At 41.0% G+C, this 25,111-nt stretch overlaps 1 protein-coding gene across 5 annotated transcripts in view; it reads left to right on the forward strand.

The window, feature by feature from the left end:
- Positions 1 to 25,111, forward strand: part of TTC28 (tetratricopeptide repeat domain 28) — a 681,749-nt gene that overhangs the window by 489,705 nt on the left and 166,933 nt on the right. For 4 of the 5 annotated variants that reach the window (XM_019643162.1, XM_019643163.1, XM_019643164.1 and 1 more), the window contains one exon: positions 12,208 to 12,715. The exons of the other annotated variant lie outside the window; for it this stretch is intronic. In XM_019643162.1, the coding sequence (XP_019498707.1) occupies positions 12,208 to 12,715 (508 nt within the window). The remainder of the gene's footprint in view (positions 1 to 12,207; positions 12,716 to 25,111) is intronic. 5 annotated transcript variants of the gene reach the window in all.

Raw genomic sequence — 25,111 nt, forward strand, 5'->3', positions numbered from 1 at the left:
GTGCCTGCTGAATATGAGGACCAAAAGATGGAAAAATCAATAACACTGACCTTTTGATTGGTCATTGGAAGAAATAGTGATAATATTTCCTTCTTGGATTAATCACAGAAGCACAGAGTCAGAGACACTTAGGAAAGGCAATGAAGCCTTGGGTTTGAGGCGACTGTGAGCTGGTGTGATGGAATGTTGGCAACGCAGAGTGAGGGGAGTACCAGCTGGGGCGGAGGCCTGTGTTTGCCGGTCATTAGCAGGTTGACCTTCGGCCAAGGTACTTGACATCTCCTGGCCTCAGTTTCTACATCTAATGACACTGATGACATTAAGTGTTCTTTGAACTCTGCTCTCAACAGTCCTGTAAGGTGCCATAGATTTTCTTAAGGGTCCTTGGAGAAAAGTGCACCCTAGTCTAAGCGAACCTAAACAACTACACTTTTAATCATACAAACCACACCTATGTGTGTTTTGCTTTAAACATTGTTTGAAAACCAGTGGATTAGGTGATCTATAAGGCCTCTTCCAGCTCCAAAATTCTCTGTCTCTTGGTCTGAAATCTAACTTTGGAATTACCCAACAGGGACAGAAGTTGAATCTGCTGGAATGAGTGAAAGTACAGAGAGCTGAGATTGTGAGCCATTTATTCCCGACTAGTTAGAAGCCATGAAATTTGGAAGGTTTCAGTCACCATTAGGACCCGTCCTTCACAGTGGGAGCCCGTAATGATATTCCTTCATGGATGGTTGCAGAAATTTTCAGTCGTTTCTTAATTTTTCTAACATCTTTCCAAGTTCTTAAGGATGCCTTTTCATCTAATTTAAAATTTTCTTTTTTAAATTGTTATCTGCTGGCCTCTGCAAGTAAGCTGTCCTTTTCTTGGGCTTTCTTTTCTTGCTTCTAAGAAACCTCTCCTCTGCCTCTTGTATGCACACTTGCATACATATGTGTTTTCCATCCCTCTCCCTCGCCAGCTTTCTCCATTATATCCTACCCAGCCAACGCCAGGTTTTATGATTCAATGTAAATACTGTCTTCAAAGGGTGATTGACTACATTCCAGCCCCCTACAGAACAATGTTTTATAGCCCACTAAAATTCAGGTTGGCTGGCAAGTGTGGAATGGAACAGTTTTGATTGGACTAAAACAGCATTATGGTAGAGTATGTCTCCTAACCCAGGTCAAATTATTGCATAAGAAACCTGAGTGAATTATGTCATAAAAAACTCATTTGAGACGTGCTTATCTGCCTCTCACTCCCCCCAAATAAAACGGAAGATGTAGGTGAAACTGAGAGAGGGAAATAAGTTTCCCAAAATAATCTTAACTGATTATTTCAAGTCAGGGAGACAATATGTCCACAGTCAAACTCAACTCTCTAACAGGACTACCAAGACTCTAGGATTTTTACTTGGTTGTCATTTTGTGGCCAAAGAGCTTTGCAGAATGGAGTTCTTTGTAAAAATCTTCCTAGATGGGTACAAGTGGCTGCAGTGGAAGGCAGTAGGATGTAAAGGAGGGAGGAGAATCCTTAAGTAACCTGGAGGAGATGTTAGGGAGTAACGTTTCCTTCCTCTGACCTTCAGCATCAGCCTACCTTTGGCAATCCTTCATGAGGAAGAAGCACGCACGCGTCCACTGGCTGCAACGTGGCAGTTACAGCGCACAGCACAGATGCCTGTTGTGTTGCATCAAGTTTACGTGGAGCATCAAGTTTTTAAAAAAATGAAATCATTGTAAATTCTGGCAGTTTTTATGGTATAATTAAAATGTCTAACAGGATACCTCTGGGAAACTAAATGCAGTTTTACTATTTATAGAGCCGGCAGAGGTAGTGTTTCTTGCCAACTTTCATATCTTATGACCTATAAATTGCTCTTAATAGCTAATCTGTCATCCCAGCTTCTCATACAAGAAAGCTTGTTTCCTTATTAATCTGTTAATTTGCATCTGCAAAGGACATTTACAAATCCTTAGTTTGAAAACATTGCTGGATTAATGCTGGGCATTATAAATAATTTATCACCTGTGATAGCAATTCTTAGATCTAGGTAATAGATCTCGCTGACATTGTGTTATTCTTCCATCCCTAATATAATTTTGATAAAAATAATTATCATAAAAACTCCTCTGCTCCCACAGTATTAGAAAAGGCTGACAAGTTACCACAGAGAAGCTATAATTATCACTAGCCATTCTCTAAGATCATAGTAACAGATTCAAAGCAACTATTCCAACTATGGTACAGTATGTAGTAGAAAGAACTCAGAGGTGCACAAATTAGTCTCTTACTTTTTCAGTAACACTTGAAGAATATTCCTCCCACCCTACGTTTAATCACTGGGACAAACTGGTTAGATTGATTATAATAAACCTGACACCAATTATTGAGTATGAAAATGATTTAGGACTACTAAAGACCATGTAATTAAAATTTTCCCTGTTTGTGTGGGATTTAAGTCTCTTCTTCAGGCTGTGGCTGCGAGTTCACAATTCTTAAGAGATCCCATTTCAGGAAGCTTTCTCCCTGCCAAGAACCTCAATATTTACTATTTTTTGTTTGTTTGTGTTTTGTTGATTTATTTTTTTCTATTTCAATCCAAGGAAAATTTTGGGAGCAGGAAACAAAACATAAAAGGGAAAAAATCAGAGTAATGAGAGGATTAATGTCCTATCATAGGCTGAAGCCAGGGCAGACTTTGCACATATTATAGGATTATATCTGGCTGCTAAAGAGAGGCTCTGCATCAAGCCATATGCTTCCATATGTGACCTAAACAAAAAGATAAATTTGACCACTTATAAGATTCACATTTTTTTTAAAGATAAAACCATCACAGCTGCTTGTTAGAAGCATTGACATCTGGAAGAAATTTTTCCATTGGTCCTTATAAAGATGACATTGGATAATCTCATGGGCGATGTCCTCAACAATATAGATTATCATTTTTAAAATTATTTTTGTCCACTTGGTCTTGTGTGACTATTGAGGAAGCAACTCTAGACCATCATTTAACCTTTTATAAAGAATTACTTTATCAGCTCAGTGCTGATTCAAGGTAGATTTTCAGGCTACCGTACACTCATTAAATGAGGAGTGTGTGTCTTTAGGACTGTAGGAAGTATATAGACCCCACAGAGCCTGGTTCAATCTTCTGTTTCTACAGGTTTATATTTGGGTGGCTATTCATCCCCCCTAAATTGGTCTGGAATTTGGGTTAATTACTACCAGTTAGACCCTTGTACCTGGGTAAATACAGGTTTTCAAAAACTAGCTAAGTTGCTGATTTTAGTACCTAATTCTCCTCAAATTTAGTTTTTCTATAAGTGCCTACAATTTCATTATCCAGAAATCTATGGTAATCAGTAAATGTCTAAAAATGTACTCATCCAGAAACATGATAATTCAAATAATTGAACCACCAAATAGTGTTCACTATAACTATGACAACTGGAATGTGAAAATTATTAATTTATGCTCAGTACTGTGTTTGTCAGGCTAGGCCATGTTATGCTGCAATAACGATAAATACCCAAATCTCAGTGGCTTAAAACAACAAAGGTTTAGTTCTTGTGCCCACTATCTATTCATTACAGGTCAGCCAGGGCTCTGTTCCCCATTGTCATGATTCTCACTTGAAGTTCAGTTCTGATGGAGCAGCGTGTACCAAAGAGAAGAGAGACTGTGGTGAAGCAGGCACTGGTTCCTAAAGCATCACCTGGCCGTGATCACATTTATTGGCCAAAGAAGGTCCCGTAGCCACTCACGTCTGAATTAGTGCAGGCAGGGATGTGCAGTTTTACCTGCTTGGAAAGAGAGAAGCCAGCCAGCATATCTGTGAACAGCCCGAAAGACTACCCTAAATATTATTAGGGTATCTTATTTTATTCTAATTAGTCATTATTTTAACTACGCATTTTGTTGTTGCTCTTGTGACTACTGATCTCCCTTCTTTTCATCTCCTTCATGGAAATACATGGGAGTACAATCTGATCATGTCCGTCCCCTGCTTAAACCTGTGACTGTTACTGCCCCCTGGGTGGATTATAAAGTCTTTAGTAGAGGTAAACTGTGTGTAGTCAAATCAGCATGAGAGTAGAGTCTAAAGTGTGTGGATCTGAATCCTGGCTTTGCTTTTAATTGTGTGCTTTTAGGGATGTCACGTATCTCTTTGAGTCTAATTTTATCTCGCCAATGGATATAATAACAATAATACACACTTAAGAGGGTTGTTACAAGGATGAAATGAAACAGCTTGCATGCTTCAGATTTTATAATATGATGGACAAAGAACTCATCCAAGCCTACCTTTCCAGTCTCTCTTCCAGCGACCACCTCTACTCTCAGGGCTAAATAGCTTTTGCTCTCTAATCATTACACATTCTGTCATACTTCCTGCGTTTGCTCATGCTGTTTCCATTTCCTAGAATTACCCATGTCCCCAATGAGAAAAGCTCCAATTTTATTTTTTTAAATTAATAGACTTCATTTTTAGAGCAGTTGCAGATTTACAGAAAATTAAAGGACTAGTACACAATCCCACATACCCTCCGTCATCCCCCACTCCATTTCCCTATTATTAACGCCTTGTAGTAGTGTGGTATGTTTGTTACAATAACTAGTATTGATGTCTTATTATTAAGTATAAAGCTCATAGTTTACATTAGGGTTCACTCTTGGTGTTGTAAAGCCTATGGGTTTTTTGGGTTTTTTTTTTTAAGATTTTATTGGGGAGTTGGGGAAGGGGCACATTGTGTTTTCCCAGGACCCATCAGCTCCAAGTCAAGCTGTTGTCCTTCAATCTTAGTTGTGTAGGGCAAAAGCTAAGCTCCAAGTTCAGTCGCCGCCTCAATCTAGTTGCACGGGATGGGGGGTTGGGGGACAGCCCACCATCCCATGCGGGAGTTGAACCGGCAACCTTGTTAGGAGCACCACTCTCACCAGCTGAGTCATCTGGCCGCCCATTGGCAGCTCAGCGGCAGCTCAGCTCGGGCGCAGCTCGGGCGCAGCTCACTGGCTTGTGTGGGAATCGAACCGACAACCCTGTTGCTCAGAGCTCGCGCTCTAACCAGCTGAGCCACCCAGCCAGCCCAGCCTATGGGTTTTGACAAATGTACAATTTCATGTATCCACCATCATAGTATCATGCAGAATACTTTCAGTGTCCAAAAAATCCCCTCTGCTCCGCCTAGTCATTCTTTCTTCCTGCCCTGCAACCATTCATCTTTTTTTGTTTTCTATAGTTTTGCCTTTTCTAGAATGTCATATAGTTGGGATCATACAGCATATAGCCTTTTCAGCCTTCTTTCATTAAGCAATATACATTTAAGGTTTCCTTCTTGTCTCTTCATGGCTTGCTAGATCATTTCTTTTTAGCATTGAATGATCTTTTATTGTAAGGATGTACCAGGGTTTATTTAATCATTCACCTGTTGAAAGACCTCTTGGTTGCTTCCAGTTTTTAACAATTATGAATAAAGGTGTTACAAACATTCATGTGTATGTTTTTGTGTGGATGTAATTTTTCATTTCATTAGGGTAAATACTTGGGAGCATGGTCTGGATCACAAAGTATGTTTAGTATTGTAGGAAATTTTCCAACCATCTTCCAAGCAGCTGTTCCATTTTGCATTTCCACCAGCAGTGAGCGAGAGTTCCTGTTGCTCGACATCCTCACCAGCATTGGGTGTTGTAGTTTTGTTTTGGATTTTAGCCATTCTACCAGGTGTGTATGGTACCTCATTGTTTTAATTTGCAATTCCCTAATGACGTATCATGTGGAGCATCTTTTCACATGCTTGCCATCAATGTTATCTTCTTTCATGAGGTGTCTGTTCAGATCTTTTGTCCATTTTTACATTAGTTTGTTTTCTTATTGTTGAATTTTAAGATTTTTTTTGTATATTTTGGATACAAATTCTTTGTCAAATATGTGTTTTGCAAATATTTTCTCCCAGTCTGCAGGTTGTCTTTTGATTTTTCTTAACAGTATCTTCTTCAGAGCACAGTTTTTAGTTTTAATGAAGTCTAAGTTATCAGGTTTTCTTTCATGGGCTATGCCTTTGGTGTTATATCTAAAACTCATTGTCAAACCGCAGATCCTCTAGATTTTTTTCTCATGTTATCTTCTAGGAGTTTTATAGTTTTGCATTTTACATTTAGGTCCATGATTTAGTTTGAGTCAGTTTGCTTGAAAGGTGTAAGGTGTGTATAGATTCACTTTTTTTTGCATGTGGATGTCAGTTGTTCCAGCACCATTTTATCATTTCTCCGTTGAATTACATTTGCTCCTTTGTCAAAAATTAGTAGACTTATGTTTGTTTGAGTCTAGAGAATTTTTTTGAGTATATGAATGAATGAACAAATGAAACAACCAACCAACAGACTGAAAGCGCTCTAATGTCTCTGTAAGCTTTGACCACTTGAAGTGAGGTGCTTTGACCAACACTATGTATAGGCAATGATTCTAAAATGCCCCTGCGTACGGGCCTGCCGAGTGGTGCATTGGTTAAGAGCTGGCTTGGGACGCCAGCTCTGAGCAACAGGACCCTGGTTCGAATCCCACATGAGGGCTAGTGACACTGCCCTCTACAGCTAAGATGGTGAACAACAGCTCGACCTGGAGCTAGGCTGCCGTGAGTCGCCGGTGACGGTGTAGGCTGCAGCCCCTGCTGCAGTGGGTTGCCATAAGCTACCGTGTGTAGCCAGCAGCCAGCTTGAGCAGCTGGCAGTCCGAGTGAGCTGCCAAGAGCCGCTGTGAGCGGCCATCCAGAGGCCGGCGACCGATCTGCCTCACCCGGGAAGAGCGCAATGATAATACCAACATGGGCCAGTGAAGCGACATCCTCCACAACTAGACTGAAGAACAAAAGGACGGCACCTTATCTGTTCCCTTCCCCTGATTCCCCAGCGCTGTTCCCCTCTCCCAATTCCTCAATAAAATCTTAAAAATAAATAAATAAATAAATAAATAAATAAATAAATAAATAAATAAATAAATAAATAAAATGCCCCTGCGTAAAGGGTGGATTTTATTATATGTACATTTGCAGAAGACTAATATGAGCAATATGCTTCAGCATATGAAGATGATGACACTCCTCACCACTAGTGGGGCAAACCTGTGTTATTATTTGTTTTTAGTTATGATGACATAACTTCCTGTTCTGTTTTCTGGTCATCTTCTACCACATCTTTGAAATGAATAAAGTTAAGTGAGTGTTATCTTGGTTGAGGTAGGAAGAGAACCTAAAATCTAAAATTTTTGAGCATCTTCCTTGTGCCAAGTACTGACCCAGGCTCTTTACAAGTACTGTCTTATTTAGTAGGCATCAAAGCCCTATGAGGTAGTAATATCCCCATTTCACAGATGAAGCAACTGAGGCTCAGGTGTTGCATAGCTTGTGCAGTATCACATAGTTTGTCATTTGAACCCAGGATTCTAGAGTCTGTCCTTATTATTTTACATCCCTCTGCCTCTTGGGTTGTAGGTGGTTAACCCAGGATCTTGAGTTTGTGGGCACTGAACTGGCAGGGAATACAGGGTGTATGTGGATGTGGGCAGTAAAAAGGAAAAACCGTGTTTCTGGTGCTTTTTTTTTTAATTTTTTTTTAAGATATTTATTGGGAAATTGGGGGAAGGGGAACAGACAAGTTGCTGTCGTTTTGTTCTTCAGTCTAGTTGTTGAGGATGTTGCTTCACTGGCCCAAGTGGGCACCATCATTGTGCTCTTCCCGGGTGAGGCAGATCAGTCGCCGGCTTCTGGACCGCCACTCACCGCGGCTGCTGGCTACATACGTTAGCCCATGGCAACCCAGTGCAGCAGGGGTTGCAGCCCAGCTCCAGGTTGAGCTGTTGTTCAGCATCTTAGCTGTGGAGGACAGTGTCACTGGCCCTTATATGTGGGATCCGAACCGAGGCCCTCTGGTGTCCCAAGCCAGTTCTTAACCATTGCGCCACTCGGCCGGCCCTCTGGTGCTTTTTTAAAACTACATGCAATTAGTCAATAAGTTATAAAAAATATTCTCTCTATATGCATTTAATCCTCCCACAAAATATAAAAATTGCATGAAAAATACATACAATAAAGGGGAAAATGCTAGATGTGAAGGAAAACATGTTTCAGTCTTTAAAATAGTGTATAATGGTAGTGTCATCAATGTGGTTATAGTTTGGGAAGTTTAAACTCTCTAGTTTATGTATCAAACTAAAAGCCCTTAAAGGTGGTTTGAAAAAAAAGATGAGCACATTTCCTTCTCTAGCTCCATATTCCACGAAACCGACTTGTCAGATGTAGATCTTCTGCAAATATTCGGGTCACAGAGCAAGGAGCCATGACTCCTGTGTGCTAAGCCTGCAGCTGGGAAGCATGCTTTGGCAAGAATATGAGTGATTTATACATCTTGTAAAGAGAAAAGTATTGTCTTATTCCATGCAGATAGTTTGTTAGCATAACTGTTTGTGTGCATTTTAGTATTCAAATACAGATGTTCCAAAACGTTTCCACTGTGGGAAGCAGCTGCTGCTATTCTAGCACAAGAATCTCAAAGAGATTAATATACAAAGGCAGCATGAACCTTAGTGGCGATTGCATCTGCTTGAGGTGGGGCCTGTGAATCCCTGTAGATGGTGGGTCTTCAGATTTCTCGTTAACAGCCTGAAACCATGTTTCATATCTAAGCTTATTCTGCAGGAACAGGAACAGAGACAAGTGATTAATTTGTAATTCACTTAGCTGATAAATATCATCACATGTTATTTACCCAGGGGGCTGTAAAACACTGGACTTCATTTCCTATGGCAACTGGTAGGAATATAGATGCTGGGTCATAATGACTGATGTTTTCAGTTGCCATTACTAGCTTCTGCGTGGTAAGAGGGCTCGGCCCAGCCACCTTGCAGTCATAAAACATCCATCCACACTTTAGTGATGCATTCTCAGGGAACTTTGCAGTTTACTCAGGACACTCATGGGCACTGCTTCATCTGATCCCATCCCAGCTCTGAGAAGTAGGTACTCCATCATTATCAGCACAATTTACATATAAAGTAAACAGGGGTAAAGACGTGAAGTGACTTAACAGGGTTATGTAGCCAGGGCCTCTGACTCTAAATCTGATTCCAGTCTTACACAACATAAAGCTGCCTCTCTAATTTCAGAGGCTGTGAGGTGTGCTTCATAAATTACATCATCCTTGCTAGAGATGCTGGTTTCCAGGACACCTGCCATGAAGCATCCTAGCCTAACAGCACTGCCTGGCAACAGGAGGGTGCCAGGGGAGAACGAATGCAGTAGTCCTTCCCTCTTTCCCCCACACCCCAGAGGGGAAAAGCCCCAATACTCCCTTTCCTTATGTTCAGATAGCTTCAGCAAATGAGCTCCTGTGTCTCCCTGGTATTTGGAGAAATGACGACCCAAAAGCAGAGGATCCCGGGGCTGTAATTTGGAGTTGCCGTGAAGCAGAAGTTGCTAAGAACAGTGCCGCCTGGGGTGTTGTGCCTGCCCCAGGCATTATAAATCCATCCCCTGCGATGTTCAAAAGCTCATTGCCTCCAACCAGAGCTACCGTTTGGAATTATTGAGTGAATTATTTATGGTTTACACATTTGACAGAGGTTCATGGCTAAGTTTGAAAACGTTCAGGCCCTGGCTTATGGCTGGGGCCTAGAAATATGTGTCTGGAAAACCAAGGCTTGGAGAAGTTCAGTTTCTAAAGGTGTCCAGATCTAGTAAAGGCAGTGCACTTTTGAACCAAGTATATCTGATTCTAAGTTATACTGGCTCCGTAGTCAGAGCCACGTGTTTTACTTTGAGGGCAACAAAAATTTATGGGTTGGAGAGTTTGTGGACTGTGCCCTGCTCTGTAGCCAGGCTTTGGTGGATAAGAACCCCAGAGAGTGAGGTGGGAGGGCCAACTAGAGAAGTAGAGGCAAGAGGCTGAGTCCCTGGGCTTGCAGCAAGGGAGGAAGAGGTAGATTCTTGGGCGGGGTGTGGAGTTGGGAGCAGTGGAAGGCCCATGCACAGTGCACTGACATGAAGTCCTAACCTCTGGCTCTAAAGAGGCTCCCAAAGTGGGAACCTGAGGCCAGTACAAACCCAAATGGCATGCTTTTTGGTGATGTCATAGCTGCTTCTGCCAGAATCACACTGCTACAGCATTGTGACTTTCATGGAATTGTGTCTGCTCTGTACCACTCAGAGAAAAAAAAAAAAAAAAGGAAATTTGTAAGTATTTAGTTCCTCTCTGTTTTCCTAAATCTTTTGTTGGAACATCTGTGAGATGATAAAAGCAACTTAAAACGATATGAAGCCCTTTGCAAATCCACCGTTTGCAAGCTTCATGCAGATGGTCAGTGTCTCAGTTATTTTGATCAAGAACAATTTCACAGGCAAGAAATAGGGTAGCGAATCACTCCTAGCTATAAAATATTAATAAAAGTGTCCTGAAGTACACAGACACAGAACACACCTCATAAAGAAGCACTCTTACCCAAGGTGGGACAGCATCCCTTGTTGTTATTCCCTAGCCTGGAGGCCCTTGCGAAGATCACTTGCCTGCTTGTGACAAAGCACACCCTTTGTTCTGCCTTCATCATATGTGCATGTTAAGAAGAGGGAGCAACATGAAGAAAGGGGGCTACGTGGCTCTAGCTGTAGGCACATTATGAGGAAGGAAAGGATAGGCAAGCCTTCGACTTGTAGAATGAAAAGAAGGGCAGAAAAAGCCCAGTATAACTTCCCTTTTATGTCTCTGCAAAGGAGGGAGAAACCAAAGACAAGAATCTAAGACTACATGCACTTGGTAGGATGGTAGAACCTATATACCATGTCCTTTTTTATTTTTGTTGTTCTCATTTGGTTCACTATACCGACATAGAGTCATTTTCATTAAAACTTATAACACAAAAAGGGCTTGTGTACTTTTCTTTAGACAAGAAATGCATGAGTGACAAGCAGAATGAGGGGACTAGGAAGAGAAGATCTTTTTGCTCAGAGGCCGGGGTCAGAAGAGCCTCTAGGCAAGAAAAGCAAAGCTGGAAGAGCCAATGTGGGCCTGGAAAGGGGGTGATGAGGCCCAGTAGGGACCACCCCATTCAGAGGTATCGGTTGTAACCCACCCGTTCATTGTTTACCCCTCTAGGGTTCCTCCAAACCTAAGCCCTCCACGGTAACCAGCACTGTTGAAGTCACATTGAGAGAACAAAGATAAGATCAGGATCCTCCAGGGCCCGCCGAGTGGCTCAGTTGGTTAAGAGCTTGCTCAAGAGTGAGAGCTCTGAGCAACAGGGTTGCCGGTTCGATTCCCACATGGGCCAGGGAGCTGCGCCCGAGCTGAGTTGCTGCTGAGCTACCAACACGTGGCAGGATGGCTCAGCTAGTGAGAGCACGTGCTCCTAACAAGGTTGCCTGTTTGAGATGGTGGGCTCAGTGGATAGAGCACGCGCTCTTAACAACAAAGCTGCCGGGTTCGACTCCCACATGAGATGGTGGCTATGCCCACCCGCAACCAATTGAACACAGCACCTTGAGCTGAGTGGCACGACTGGACTTGGAGCTGAGCTAGCTGCTCCCTCCACAACTAAGACTGAAAGACAACAACTTGGCTGTTCCCCTCCCCCAATTCCCCAACACTGTTCCTCCTCCCCCAACTCCCCAATAATACCTTAAAAAAAAAAAGAACAGGATCCTCCAGCGGGTCCTTAGTCACTAAGTTAGCAGTCATCATTTTAAACAGCTCTCTTATCGTGAATATATCAATTTGCTTCGGGAGAAGACAAGGCTAAAGAAATGGGTGCTCAGGAGTGCAGAGCCAAGCAGCTGTATCCTCTGAGTGTCCTATGCAGCATTGTGTGTAGTGATTAATTTTGGTTTTCTTCAACATTTTCTTATACTGCAGAGGTTAATAGCTATCAACAGAGCCATAATATCATAATAGTAAAAATGTCAATGTCTTTAAGATGTTATGTGGAATACAACCTGTTTCTGTGAGATTAGGTATTGAAAGTTACTAATTAAATTACCATTGTCTTTTATTAGGAACTTGCTGCTTGTATGTGCTCTCTTTCAGCTCTGCATACGTCTGTGAACCACTGATAGACATTAGGGATTGGATTGGATGGTTCCAGGCAATCTCTGTAACGTTCTATCTGCTACAACAAACCCAAACCATTTTCTGATGTGCTTTCATTGCTCTGCCTTCTTCTTTTCCTCCAGGCAGCTTCATCTGCCCTGAGCAGTCTGGGCCATGTGTACACAGCCATTGGAGACTACCCCAACGCCCTGGCCAGTCACAAACAGTGTGTTCTTCTTGCCAAGCAATCCAAAGACGAGCTTTCTGAAGCCCGAGAACTCGGCAACATGGGAGCCGTGTACATTGCCATGGGGGACTTTGAGAATGCTGTGCAGTGTCATGAGCAGCACCTGAAAATAGCCAAGGACCTGGGTAACAAGCGCGAGGAGGCTCGGGCCTACAGCAACTTGGGCAGTGCCTATCATTACAGGAGGAACTTCGATAAGGCCATGTCTTACCACAACTACGTGCTGGAGCTGGCACAGGAGCTGATGGAGAAGGCCATTGAGATGCGGGCCTACGCCGGCCTGGGCCATGCTGCCAGGTGCATGCAGGATTTGGAGAGGGCCAAACAGTACCATGAACAGCAGCTGGGCATTGCCGAGGACCTCAAGGACCGGGCTGCAGAGGGGCGAGCATCCTCCAATCTGGGTAAGGACAGAAATGCCTGCAAGACCCGGGCTCAATGCCATGGGCTGGAAATAGCTGGAGTAGCCCACTATCTTTTACAGAAATCTGTGTGTTGATATTCAAAAGACTCTCCCCATTGTGTGTGTTGTATATTTCCTTCAGATAGATTTCCTTGGAGCCTGCCTGCTCTAAATCACATGATTCTTCCTGTCATCACAGTGCTCTAAGGATTAGAACTCTGAATTACTGGAAAAACAAAACACCCCAACCTTTTAATCTGCCTGGAGAGAAGAGAGACCAGATTTATCTAATTAGAGAGAAGGGGAATGAAATAAGGATATAAAGCTATGTTTGGTTTAAATGAAAGAGAAGCCGCTAGGAAGCCATCAATGAAAGAGAATTTGAGAGAATTTTTTGTTTAAAGGGATTTCTTTACTTGGTGACTTGAACCCCACAGGAAATGTATTTTTCCTTAAAAGTATGTGTATTCACAAATGATATTGATAGTTTTAGTATAAATGCAAAATTATTTTTAGAAAGATCTATTTAAGTAAGATGGAGTTGCAGTCACTGTTTTGATAGTACTTGGTTACAGTTGAGACATTTATACATTTGGGGGCATTTATATGTAATGGTAAGAGATGATAGGTGTTGTTCACTGGTTACTTTTTAGAAGATGTTGTTATCTTGTCTCTGTACCCAAACAGATGTAGGTTCATACTGAGTGGAAGTATGAGCTGAACTCGTCCCTGTGCCTGGACCCCCTTGGTTTGTTCTGTATCCACAGGGACCCAGGGTGGGGAGAGGACAAGGAAAAGGTGACCTGATTGGTATTAGCATATGCTTATCAGATATTAGAAGCAGCAGAATATAAAAATCAGCCCCTTTTCTTATGTTACCTTTGAAACCAAGGCACCTCATCTCTATATAATTTTAGCACTACTCCCCCGCCCCCACCACCACCACCACACACACACACCTCTGCTTATTGTAACCATATATTTCGTGAATGTGGTTGTTAGAAAATGTCTGGAAGGTACCTGGAGATGACTCTGAAGGTGGTACTGAGATCAGGAGAGTCTGTAAGGACCACAGAAATAAGCTCTTGGCATTATGTAATCATTCAACAGATTACAAGTATTTATTGAGTCATTATTATGTGCTAAATCCTAGATAGTTGCATTAAGGGATAGAGAAGTTAAAAACAAAAAACAAAAAACAAAAAACTGCCCTCAAAGAGCTTATAATTTAGTTGGGAAAAGAAGACTAATACATAGGACAACAGTAGCCTCCCTGAAAGACAGTGTTAATAATGTCATATGCTGTGAAATTCCTAGAAGGGAGACCCTAAGGGCTGGGAATAGCCTGGAAAGCTTCTTGGAGGAGGTTAGACCCAGGTGGACCTTGAAGAGCAAGTGAGGTTTGGCTAGAAATGAAATGGCATTGATGGTAAGGGACATGTGAAGGAAGGAGTGAGATGCAACAGGTTGGCATATCTGAGGGATGAAAACAGGATTAGCCTTCAGGGATGTGCTGGAGGGTGGTAGATGAGTGAAAACTAGGCAAGGGATGTGCTCTTATGGGTTTTGAAATGTAGCAGCAAGAAGACAGACTAGATATTTAAGGAAGACAAGTCAAGCAGTGGCACGGAGGGTCGATTGCAGGTCTTGGAACCTGGAATTTAGATGGCTGTGCATATTGGACTATTTAGATTATCATCTTGTATCAGCTTTCATATATCTAATGAAAGTCTTTGTTCATTTCATTAAGTTGTTGAATTTATTGGCGTAAGTTGTTGATAATATCTCTGTATTTTCCTTTTAATGCTGCTAGGCTATATAGTGATACACTCTCTTTCATTTCTGTTGTTGGTAGTTTGTGTTTTGCATCCGTGCTTCACCCTCTTTTTCTGGACCATTCTAGCTAGAGATTTCTCAATTCTCTTGATCATCTTTGTTAATTTTTAATTGCTTGTCTGTTGTTTATTTCATTTATTTCCAGTCTTTTATCATTTTCTTTTTTAGCATTTTATTTCATTTTTAGTAGTTTCAGGTGTACAAAACAAGATAATGATTAGACATTTACACCCCTCACAAAGTGATAACTCCAACAAGTGTGCTACCCATCTGATACTGTACATAGCTATTACAATACCAATGACTATATTCCCTGTGCTTTATATCCCATGACACACACACATACACACACACGGTGCCAAAAAAAATGTATATGCGTTTTAAGAAAGGAAAACTGTATTAAAATTGTAATAATATATACTGATAACAAAAGATGAATACAAGTCACGTTTGACCTCTGCAATTACATGAGGCGCTCAAAGTGGTTACCATCAGCGTCCAGGCACTTCTGATTACGGTGAACTACTGCTTGAGCAACGTTAACCAAAGTGTCCACACACACATATAATATATGCACACACACACATACATATATAACTTATAGTTGACATTCAATATTACTTTATATTAGTTTCAGGTATACAGAACAGTGGTTAGGCACTTATATAATTTATGAAGTGATCCCCCTGATAAGTCTAAGTACCCATCTGACATCATACATAGTTTTTACAACATTATTGACTATATTCCCCATACTGTAGTCACATCCCCATGACTATTTTGTGACTACCCATTTATACTGCCTAATTAATTTCCTCTTGCTACTTACTGTGGGTCCTCTTTCTGGTTTCTCAAGGTTGAACCTTAGATCATTGATTCTAGACTTTTCTTCTTTCTAATATACGAGTAAGCATTTAAAATAGATATATAATTTCCTCTAAAAACTGCTTCAGCAGCATCCACTAATTTTTTATATATTATGTTTTTACCTTCATTGGTTTAAAATACTTTCTAAAATCATTTGTGATTTCCCTGTAACCCCTGTGTTATTGACAAATGTTGTTTAATTTAAAAATATTTGGGATTTCCTAGATACCTTATTGTTATCAAATTCAATTATAGTTTAATTTCATTGTGGTCAGAAAACACACTTTGTAGCATTTCACTGGGTATAATGCTCTATAGATGTCAATTAGGTCAAAGTTATCTTTGTCTTTTTTTATTTTTTGTCTGTTTTGTCAGATACTAAGAAGGAGGTTGTTAAAATCTCTAGCTATTATTGTGGACTTGTCTGTTTTTCTATTTAATTCTGTGGACTATGACTTCTGTACTTTGAAGCTCTCTCATTAGGTGAATATTCACTTAGGATTGTTTTGTCTTCTTGGCAGATTGGTTCTTTTATCACTATGAAATATGCCCCCCCTTTTTTTTATCATTGGTCATACCTTTATGTCTTGAAGTCTATTTTATTTGATACAAATATACACACTCCTACCATTTTATGCTTACTCTTTGTGTGGTTCATCTTTTTCTGCCTATTTACTTTCTATTTCTGTGTCTCAGTATTTAAAGTTTGTTAACTACAGATAATGTCTATTTAGGTCTTACTTGTGTATTGATTTTGACAATTATGGCCTTGTAATTGAAGAATTTCATCTACTTAGCATTTGATGTAATTACTGATATCATTGGATTTAGGTCTCTCATTTTCCTATTGGTTTTCTGTTTATCCCAGTTATATTTGGTTCTCTGTTGTTTCCTGCCTTCTGTGGATTAGTTCAGTCATATAGATTTTGTTTTAATTTGCCTATTTGCTTTTTAGCTCTACCTCTTTGTAATATTTTTTGGTGGTTGCTCTAAGGATTATGTTATGTATCTTTAACTTTTCATAGTCTACTTTAAGCTAATATCCTACCGCTCTGTGAAAGTTAAGTACCTTACAACCTTATAGTTCCATTTACTCTCCACTCCCTATGCTTTATGCTTTAGTTGTCACATATTACTACACTGATACTCCTTTTAAACTCCTTAATAAAACTTTTTGTTTTAGACATTTTAAAGAATTAAGAGGAAAAATAACGTTTTCTCTTTATACACTTATTTATCATTAATTACCACATAATATTAATGTGTTCTTTCCTAAGCATCTGAACTTCTATCTGGTATCACTTCCCTTCAGGCTAAAGATCTTCATGTAGTATTTCTTGTGATGCAGGTCTGCTAGTGATGAATTTTCTTCATTTCTGTTTATTTTAGAATGCCTTTATTTCAACCTTCATTCATAAAGGCTATTATTTGCTGGATATAAAATTCTAGGTTGATAGATAGGTTTTTTTTCTTTTTTTCTTTCAGCAGGTTAAAGTGGTCTTTTCAATGTTTTCGGCCCCCGTTATTTCTGATAAAAAGTCAGTGGAGGGCCAGCCAAGTGGCTCAGTTGGTTAAGAGCGTGAGCTCTGTGCAACAGCATCACCGGTTCGATTCCATATGGGCCAGTGAGCTGTGCCCGAGCTGAGCTGTTGCTGAGCTGCCAACAGGTACCAGGATGGCTCAGCTGGTGAGAACATGTGCTCCTACCAACAAGGTTGCCGGTTCAACTCCTGCATGGGAACTAAGATTGAACACGGCACCTTGAGCTGAGTGGCCGCGAGCTGCCGACGGGCGGCCAGATGGCGACTGGACTTGGAGCTGAACTAGCTGTGCCCTCCACAACTAAGATTGAAGGACAGTAACTTGGCTGTTCCCCTTCCCCAATTCCCCAACACTGTTCCCCTTCCCCGGTTCACCAATAAAATCTTTAAAAAAAAAAAAGTCAGTGGAATTAATAATCTATATCACATGTGCTAAGTTTTTCCTTGACTGCTTTCAAGATTTCCTCTAACTTTGGTTTTCAGCAGTTTAACTATGTTATGCCTAAATGTGGCTTTTGGGGGGTATTTTTTCTTCCCCTGGTTCTTTGAGCTTTTGAATATGCAAATATACGAAGTCTGACAATTATGATAGTGAACTTGTTGCAATGATGTTGCTAACATTTTTTGATATCAGAGGGATTATTCAATATGAATTTGTAACAACTGGACAAACAGTTAACCAAGCTTACTATTTGGAAGGGCTAAAAAGACTGCATGAAAAAGTTAGACAACCTGAGCTTTTTGCCTACTATTCATGGCTCTTTCATCACGACAATGCACCAGCTCACACGTCACTGTCTGTGAGGGAGTTTTTAGCCAGTAAACAAATAACTGTATTGGAACACCCTCCCTACTCACCTGATCTGGCCCCCAGTGACTTCTTTCTTTTACCCAAAGATAAAGGAAATATTGAAAGGAAGACATTTTGGTGACGTTCAGGACATCAAGGGTAATATGACCACAGCTCTAATGGTCATTCCAGAAAAAGAGTTCCAAAATTGCTTTGAAGGGTGAACTAGGTGCTGGTGTCAGTACATGGTTCCCAAGGGGAGTCCTTCGAGGGTGACTGTAGTGATATTCAGCAATGAGGTGTGTAGCACTTTTTTAAGGATGAGTTCATGAACTTAATTGTCTGACCTCATATATTTTCCCCCAAATTTAGGAAATTTTTACGTATTATTTTAAAAAATATTTCTTCTTGCCCGTTTCTTGTCTCCTCTACTCATGAGACTCTGTATTATTTTATACCTTTTGGCATCATCCTATCTACTATTGAGGCTCTGTTCATGTTTTTAATCTTTTTCCTATGTATTCTTCAGATTTGAAAATATCTGTTAATCTGTCTTCAAGTTCACTGACTTTCTTTTGACATCTCCAATCTTCTGTTAAACCCATCCGCTGGTGAAAAGTTGGGGATTCCCTAAGACCACTCTAACTTCTGACATCAATTGCAAGCAGGGGTCCCCAAGACCACCCTCACATATAATACTGCACTAGAAGGACACACGGAATTCACTGACAGTGCTTATACTTACAGTTATGGTTTATTACAATGAAAGGATTTAGATTAAAATCAGCCAAAGGAAGAGCAACATGAGGTAGAGTCCAGGAGAGTTCCAAGCTTGAAGCTTCCAGCTGTCTTCTCCCAGTGGAGTCACGGATAGTGCTAGCTAGCTCCTCCAAGCAATGACAGGTGACACTATGCATAGAATTTTGTCATCCAGGGAGGCTCACTTGAGCCTTGGTCTCCAAAGTGTTTACTGGACGTTGGTCACATGGATATGGTTGAACACCTGCGTGGGTGGTCTTAGTTTCCATCCCCTCTGGAGGTTGAGCCAAAAGTCCCCACAATAAATCCCATTGTTAGCATGACTATCTGGCATGGCCAATACCCCCAGGTAAACAAAGACACTCTCAGGCAGATTATTCTGAGGGCTCAGAGATTGCCTTCCAGGGCTGAATGCAAAGGTCAGACCTCTGTTTGGGCAAGGTTGATTCTTTACTGCATAAGTGAACTTTAAATTTCAGATATATATTGGAGTGTTTAGTGCTAGATTTTCCATTTGGTTCTTTTAATTAAAATTTCAGTTTTTCTGCTAAGATTTAGGTGTTTATTCATTACATGTATATTTTCTTTTACCTAGCTGAACCCAGTTATTACAAAAGCTTTTAAAACCATTTTCTGCTAATTCCTTGTTGGTCCTCTCAGAGTTAGACCCCATAGATTGCCTGTTGTTGGTGTTGTTTTATAGCAGCGTGGTTGAGAGATAATTCACAGACCATACAATTGACCCACTTAAAATGGATAGTTCAGTAGTTTTAGTATAGTCACAGAGTTATGCATTGATTGCCTTTTGTATATGTATATACAAAATATATATAGGATACACATTTTATTTTCTTTGTGTATCCTATATACAGTAATATGGGATTATACCCTACGTTGTGAATGATATTTTATAGAGATCCTGGATTCTGATATATTTCTCTTAACAGTATTGATTTTGTTGTTATTGTTTTACTGGTTAACTTGCCTGAATTCAAACTCCAAATTCAGTCCTCCCTGTGGTGGGTGGCAGTTGAAATCTCTGTTGAGGTCTTTTAGCTTTATTTATGTATATTTTTTTTGGATGGGGGTTGTCTTTTAGCTTTAACTGGCTGCTTAGATTCTGTCTTGCACATGCATATTTCAGGAGTTAGAGAGCAATTCAGGTAGAATTTATACTCAGAATTCAAGGCTCCCCGCTGTGGCTCTCTCTGGGATATTTTTCCCTCTGGTTCTTCAAGTCAGCAAGTCTATGTTTCTACCTGAGTTTTAGCCTCACCACATGATATTAATTGGGGCTTGCTCTCCGGGGGTAAAAAAGCTGCTCTCTAGCATTTTAAAAACGAGAAACTTATCTAATGCCACTCCCTTCTTCCAGTGGTCAGCTCCAGCCTCCCTACAGTTTCTCACTGCTTGTGGTAGCACTTCAGTGCCGTCAGGTAGATTCTTCGCCCGCCTCCTCTGTGCCCATGTGCCCCCCTCCCCAGACTTCATAGTTGTTATCTATAGGAGGGTTGGTCTGAAAGAGCTACCCCTCCATCGCTGTTATTCATTTTTAACCCATTGCAATTTGATTTGCTCCTTTTGTCCTCTGAAAAAGATCCACAGTGGACACCTCATGGCTGAATTTTGAGGTCTTTTGACAGCTCTAAATTTCCCTAATCAGTATGTAGCATTTGGAATGCTTTACTAGCTGTTGCTTGAAATCTTTTCTCTTCTAGTTTCTGTGAAGCACACTGTCCTAATTTTCTTCTTGGCTGCTCTTTCTGTACCTTCTTCACTGGCTTTTTTGTCCCCCCCTTAAAAAAAAAGAACAATTTTTAAAAGTTACAAAAGTGGTACTTTTATTTTGAAAATTCTTACAGTACAAAAGTGTATAAAGTAGAAAAAAGAGATCCACCTCCTTACATTTTTACCTTCGTCCATCCACGCTTCATAGTTAGCTACTGTTAGCAATTTGGTTAGAACCTTTTTACTATGTACATAAACACATGGCAGTATAATCGTATATGTAAATATGCACATGTGTGTACACATTGTTCCTTTTTTAAAACTTCTATCATTACACACACACACACACACACACACACACACACGGTGCCAAAAAATGTATACACATTTTAAGAAAGGAAAACTGTATTAAAATTCTAATACTCAATGTGTACTGATAACAAAAGATGAATACAAGTCACATTTGACTTCTGTGATTACAGGAGGTACTCAAAGTAGTTACCATTGTTGCGGGGAACTGAGACAAAGAGACAGGACACCAAGGCGTGGGAAGCAACTTTTACTAATGCCGGCACTGGCTCAGCGGATTCACATCCAGAGGCTGAGCCCCAACCCGGACGGGACTCGGGGCTATATACCCCGAGGTTTCTGGGTTAGCAGCTAAAGTTCCTTATTAGGACATGCAGCCTTGTGCCAGTTCCTGACTGCCTCCCAGGTGAGGTAGGAATTCGGAAATGTTAAACGCGGAAGTCTTGCTGACCATACAGTCCAGGAACGTCTTTGTCTGAAGCCCGCGCAAAATCCTTAGTGACCACATGGTCTGGGAAGGCCTTTGTTTAGGGCCCACTGCCACACCATCAGCATCCAGACACTTCTTATTACGTACGGCAAACTATTGCTTGAGCAACATTGACCAAAGTGTCCAGTTGTGTACATTTTTTTGGCACCCTCGGTATGCATATATTGGGTTGTCGGAAAAGTCATGACATATTTTTTCTATGTTTTTCGTTGCAAAAATGTGTCATGACTTTTCCGACAACCATATATATATATATATAATATATATATATATATATATATATCCATATCCTAATTTTTTTATTCTGCCTTATCTCTTAGATGTCCCTTTGTGTCATCATTCAGCTATCCTATATTATTTTTAATGATTCCTTTCCATGGTATTGATATTTGTTAAATGTAGGCATTCTTGTGTTTTGTTCCTTCATCTTTTTCTGTTCTTTCTTTATATATCTCCCTTTATAATTTTTACCACCATACCTTCAACTACTACTTCAATGTACATTATTTCTAAATCTATACCTGCTCTGACCTCCTGTCTGAGCATCATTTTCACATTTCCAGCTGCCTAGTGGATACCCCATCTGAGTTTCATGCTGATCTGTCAAAATTAGTGAGTCCAAACATGAAATATCTGTTTCCTAAATTAACTGCTTTCCCTAGATGTCCTAATTCTGTTCATGACAGCTCTACCTCTAGCTCTATGAGTTAAACTATTATTATTTCTGTTAACGGGTGAGAATCCAGAGATTAACAAACGTTTGTGACTCACCCAAGGTTATAGAGTAAGAGGCAGAGTCAGGGCTAGACTTCAGGTCCATGATTCCATGTCCACAGATCTTCCACGATCTGTGGAAGTTTCCACTATTAATAGAATGGTGGATTCCAGTAGGAACCATTGCTAGGATTACCTGGCCTAGGGCTAAAAGCCAAAGATGCTTCTTCTTTTGCAGCTACCCACTCCCCACCCCCAACCACGCACAGGAAGATGAAAAAGAGGAAGCACCACTAGAAGGGGTTCTAGGCCACCTTGAAGCAGTGGACCCTGCTTGTGCCCAGGTACAAGACAGCAGGTGTTCCAGGAGACATATAGGCACCATCAGGATGGAACTGCCCTTCCTTTTTTCCCTAGAGAATCTATTGTCTATTGATTACTTGCACTGAGCTAGACACTTTGCATACATTATTTCATTTTATCCTCACTACAAAGCTATGTGGTAGGCATAGAAGTAAAGTTATTGGCCCAAATTCATACAGTTAATAAGCAGCAGAAGCAAGATCTAAACCCAGGTCAGCATGCTCTCTTCTACAGCCCATAGGCCCCCTCTGAGCCCTACAGATTTATAGAACAATTAGTTCTTCTGCTTGAGAAGCATAGACGAGACTACACAGATTGTCAAAGTCTAATAATGTCCATGATATAGGAAGCCAAACCACATCCCAGCTTTTCTTTCAAAGCTGTTCCTATTAAGGGCTATGAAAAGGGAACATATAAATACAAAAAAAAAAAATGTGTCCTAGAGCCTGAAACAGATTTTTCTAGATGTCTAAAAGAAAGGAACAAGAAAGGGCTTCCCATGTTTGAAATGAGAAATGGAGAGCATCAACCGAAGCAGGAGATTTTTCTGATCAAGCACCGGAGGACTTGCAGAAAATGATTCAGACTCTCATTAAGGTTATGACACGCACATCCTGTGCTGTGGCCCACACCTATCAGAGCCTAATAAATATTAATAATATTTGTTCTCTCCTTTAGGTCAAGATTTGTTACCCTGCTTGTCTAGACATTGCTATTTAAAAGGAGCTGGGATTTGCTTAGAGATACAGCGCGTCGGTAAACATGTGAGCAGGAACAGACGGGGCAGTAAATCTTGGTCAGAGCCGCGCTTTGGACGGTTGCAGAAGAGGCTGCAAAACTGGTGTTGGAATAATGAAGTGGATGCTTGCTGCCAGGTCCCAGAGTTCCGTCTCCAGCAGGCAGAGTCGAGCAGTAAATTAGCTTATGTTTCAGCTTGGCAGTTGGCACTTGGTTCATTTGTAGATGCTAATTGTAATCTGATGTTATCAGCAGCAGGTAATTGAAATGGGCTTGATGAATTACTTAATTTCCTTTAATAGCTGAGTCTTCAAGAACTGAATAAAGAAGATAAGGTGATCAGGAGGAAAATACAACAGCTCTATCTTTCTAATTAGTGCTCGGAGGTTTTTCTTCTTTACACAAATGATTATGAACATGTGAGGCTGAATAGGTTTATGAGTCAAAAGCCCCCGTGGGGGCTTTTCCCATTAGGCCGCCCAGTCCTGAACATTGATAACACTTGTGGTAGGACCTCAGAAAGGAACACTTGAGTGATCACTTTGGAGAGCATTCCTTTCTGAACGCAACTTTGTTTTCCCAGACTTAGGTGGGCACTGCCTGCTGGGGGGGCTGCCACCTTGGCGCTCTCCCTACCCTTAGCCTCTCTTCTGTGAGCAGTGCTGCCTGGCACCACGCAGTGGGCAGGGGAGCCTCACAGTGATGTCAGTCATTGGCTCGTGCCACCCACACCTGCCTGTACCTAGGTCTCCCCATCTGTAGCAGCTCCTGTGTCGCCCTTTGCTTTGCCAGCAATGGTGGGTGCAAATGTGACCCTGGGTCCTGCCATCTGTGCTGGACACTGCACATTGGATCTACGCCACGGGACTGCGATGAGCTTTGGGGTCTTTCTTCTGGAATCATTTGGCTCTGCTTTTAGTCTCATTTTTGTTCCTTAAGGAATCCATCTGTTGTGGGGTGGCTTTGGAGGAATTTATACTTTTGATTGAATTTTTTTTTTGAGAAAATCAAAATAGCAGAAAATGTAGAGCATTAGAATTGGGTCTCTTAGATAGACCTTTGGAGCAGATGTAGCCAATGATTATTATTCATACCCCCTCTGTGGTTCTCCTTCATGGTGAGTTCTGTTTAAAGAACTATTGTTAGAGGTCGGGACTCCAGGCCTCTAAGCTACCACCATGACTGGGCCAGTTAATGCCTTTGATGGTAACTACATTGCAGGGATTCTGGCAACATTCTATTTCTTGATCTGTGTGGGAGTTACATGGTTGTGCTCGTTTTGTGAATATTTGTTGAGTTGTATGCTTAAAATTTCATGCCTTTCTGACTATATGCTATACTCTAATTAAAGGTTCACTTTTAAAAACACATTGTATTCGAGGGCAGAGCAGAGTCGGAATGGTATGTCTTTCTTGATCCCATCCATGCCCATGGCTTTCACTGCCAAAAACCAACTCCCCAAACCCAGGCCTCATTCTGCCTGAGATATCCATCTACTTCTGCTTTCTAGACACCTCCACCTGCCCCCAAATAAGCCTCTTTCCAAGTCTGTGATTTCATGTTGTGTATTCCCTATTTCTGAGAATGATAACACAACCTTCAGTGCCCAATCTAGAAATCTCCCAGTTATCCTGGGATCACTACCTCCTTCCCTCCCAGCCCAGAGCTCTGAATTCTGCCTCTCCCAGCTGGTTCTAATATATCTGCAGGGCTGTGTTCTCAGCCTCCCACCATCTCTTGCCTTAGTCACTGCAACAGCTTCCTCTGTACATTCCTCCCAGCCTCTTCTTCAGTTAATTTTCCACATTGCTTCCCTGGGAACCCTGTCAAAACTCCAAATGCTCAAGCTTATCCTATCATTTCTATACTTGAAACCCTGCAGTGGTTCCCCATAACCTTCAGGATGAAGTCCAAAATCCTTGGCCTGGTGTGAAATAATAAATATATTTCTATTATTTCTATTTATATATTTTATATTTATATTTATTTATGTGTCTCTGCCCTCAGTTCCTGACACAGAGCTCCTAAAACCCTTATAACTTCCTAAGTGATAAGAGCACTAGGAACATCTCTTGTTCTAATATTTATCTTTCACCCCATTCGTGACACAGGCAGGGCTCCTAAAACCCTTGTAAATTCCCAAGTAAGAATAATACTTGCGGTTATCTTTTGTTCTGATGAGATCACTCTAGGTGGATTCCTGAATGGCTCCTGGATGGGGGCCAGTCACAAGAAAGACCAAGCCATCATTGGAAGCTTGGA

Source organism: Hipposideros armiger, unplaced genomic scaffold (genome assembly GCF_001890085.2).
Source record: "Hipposideros armiger isolate ML-2016 unplaced genomic scaffold, ASM189008v1 scaffold_75, whole genome shotgun sequence".
In the NCBI taxonomy this organism is placed as follows: Eukaryota; Metazoa; Chordata; class Mammalia; order Chiroptera; family Hipposideridae; genus Hipposideros; species Hipposideros armiger.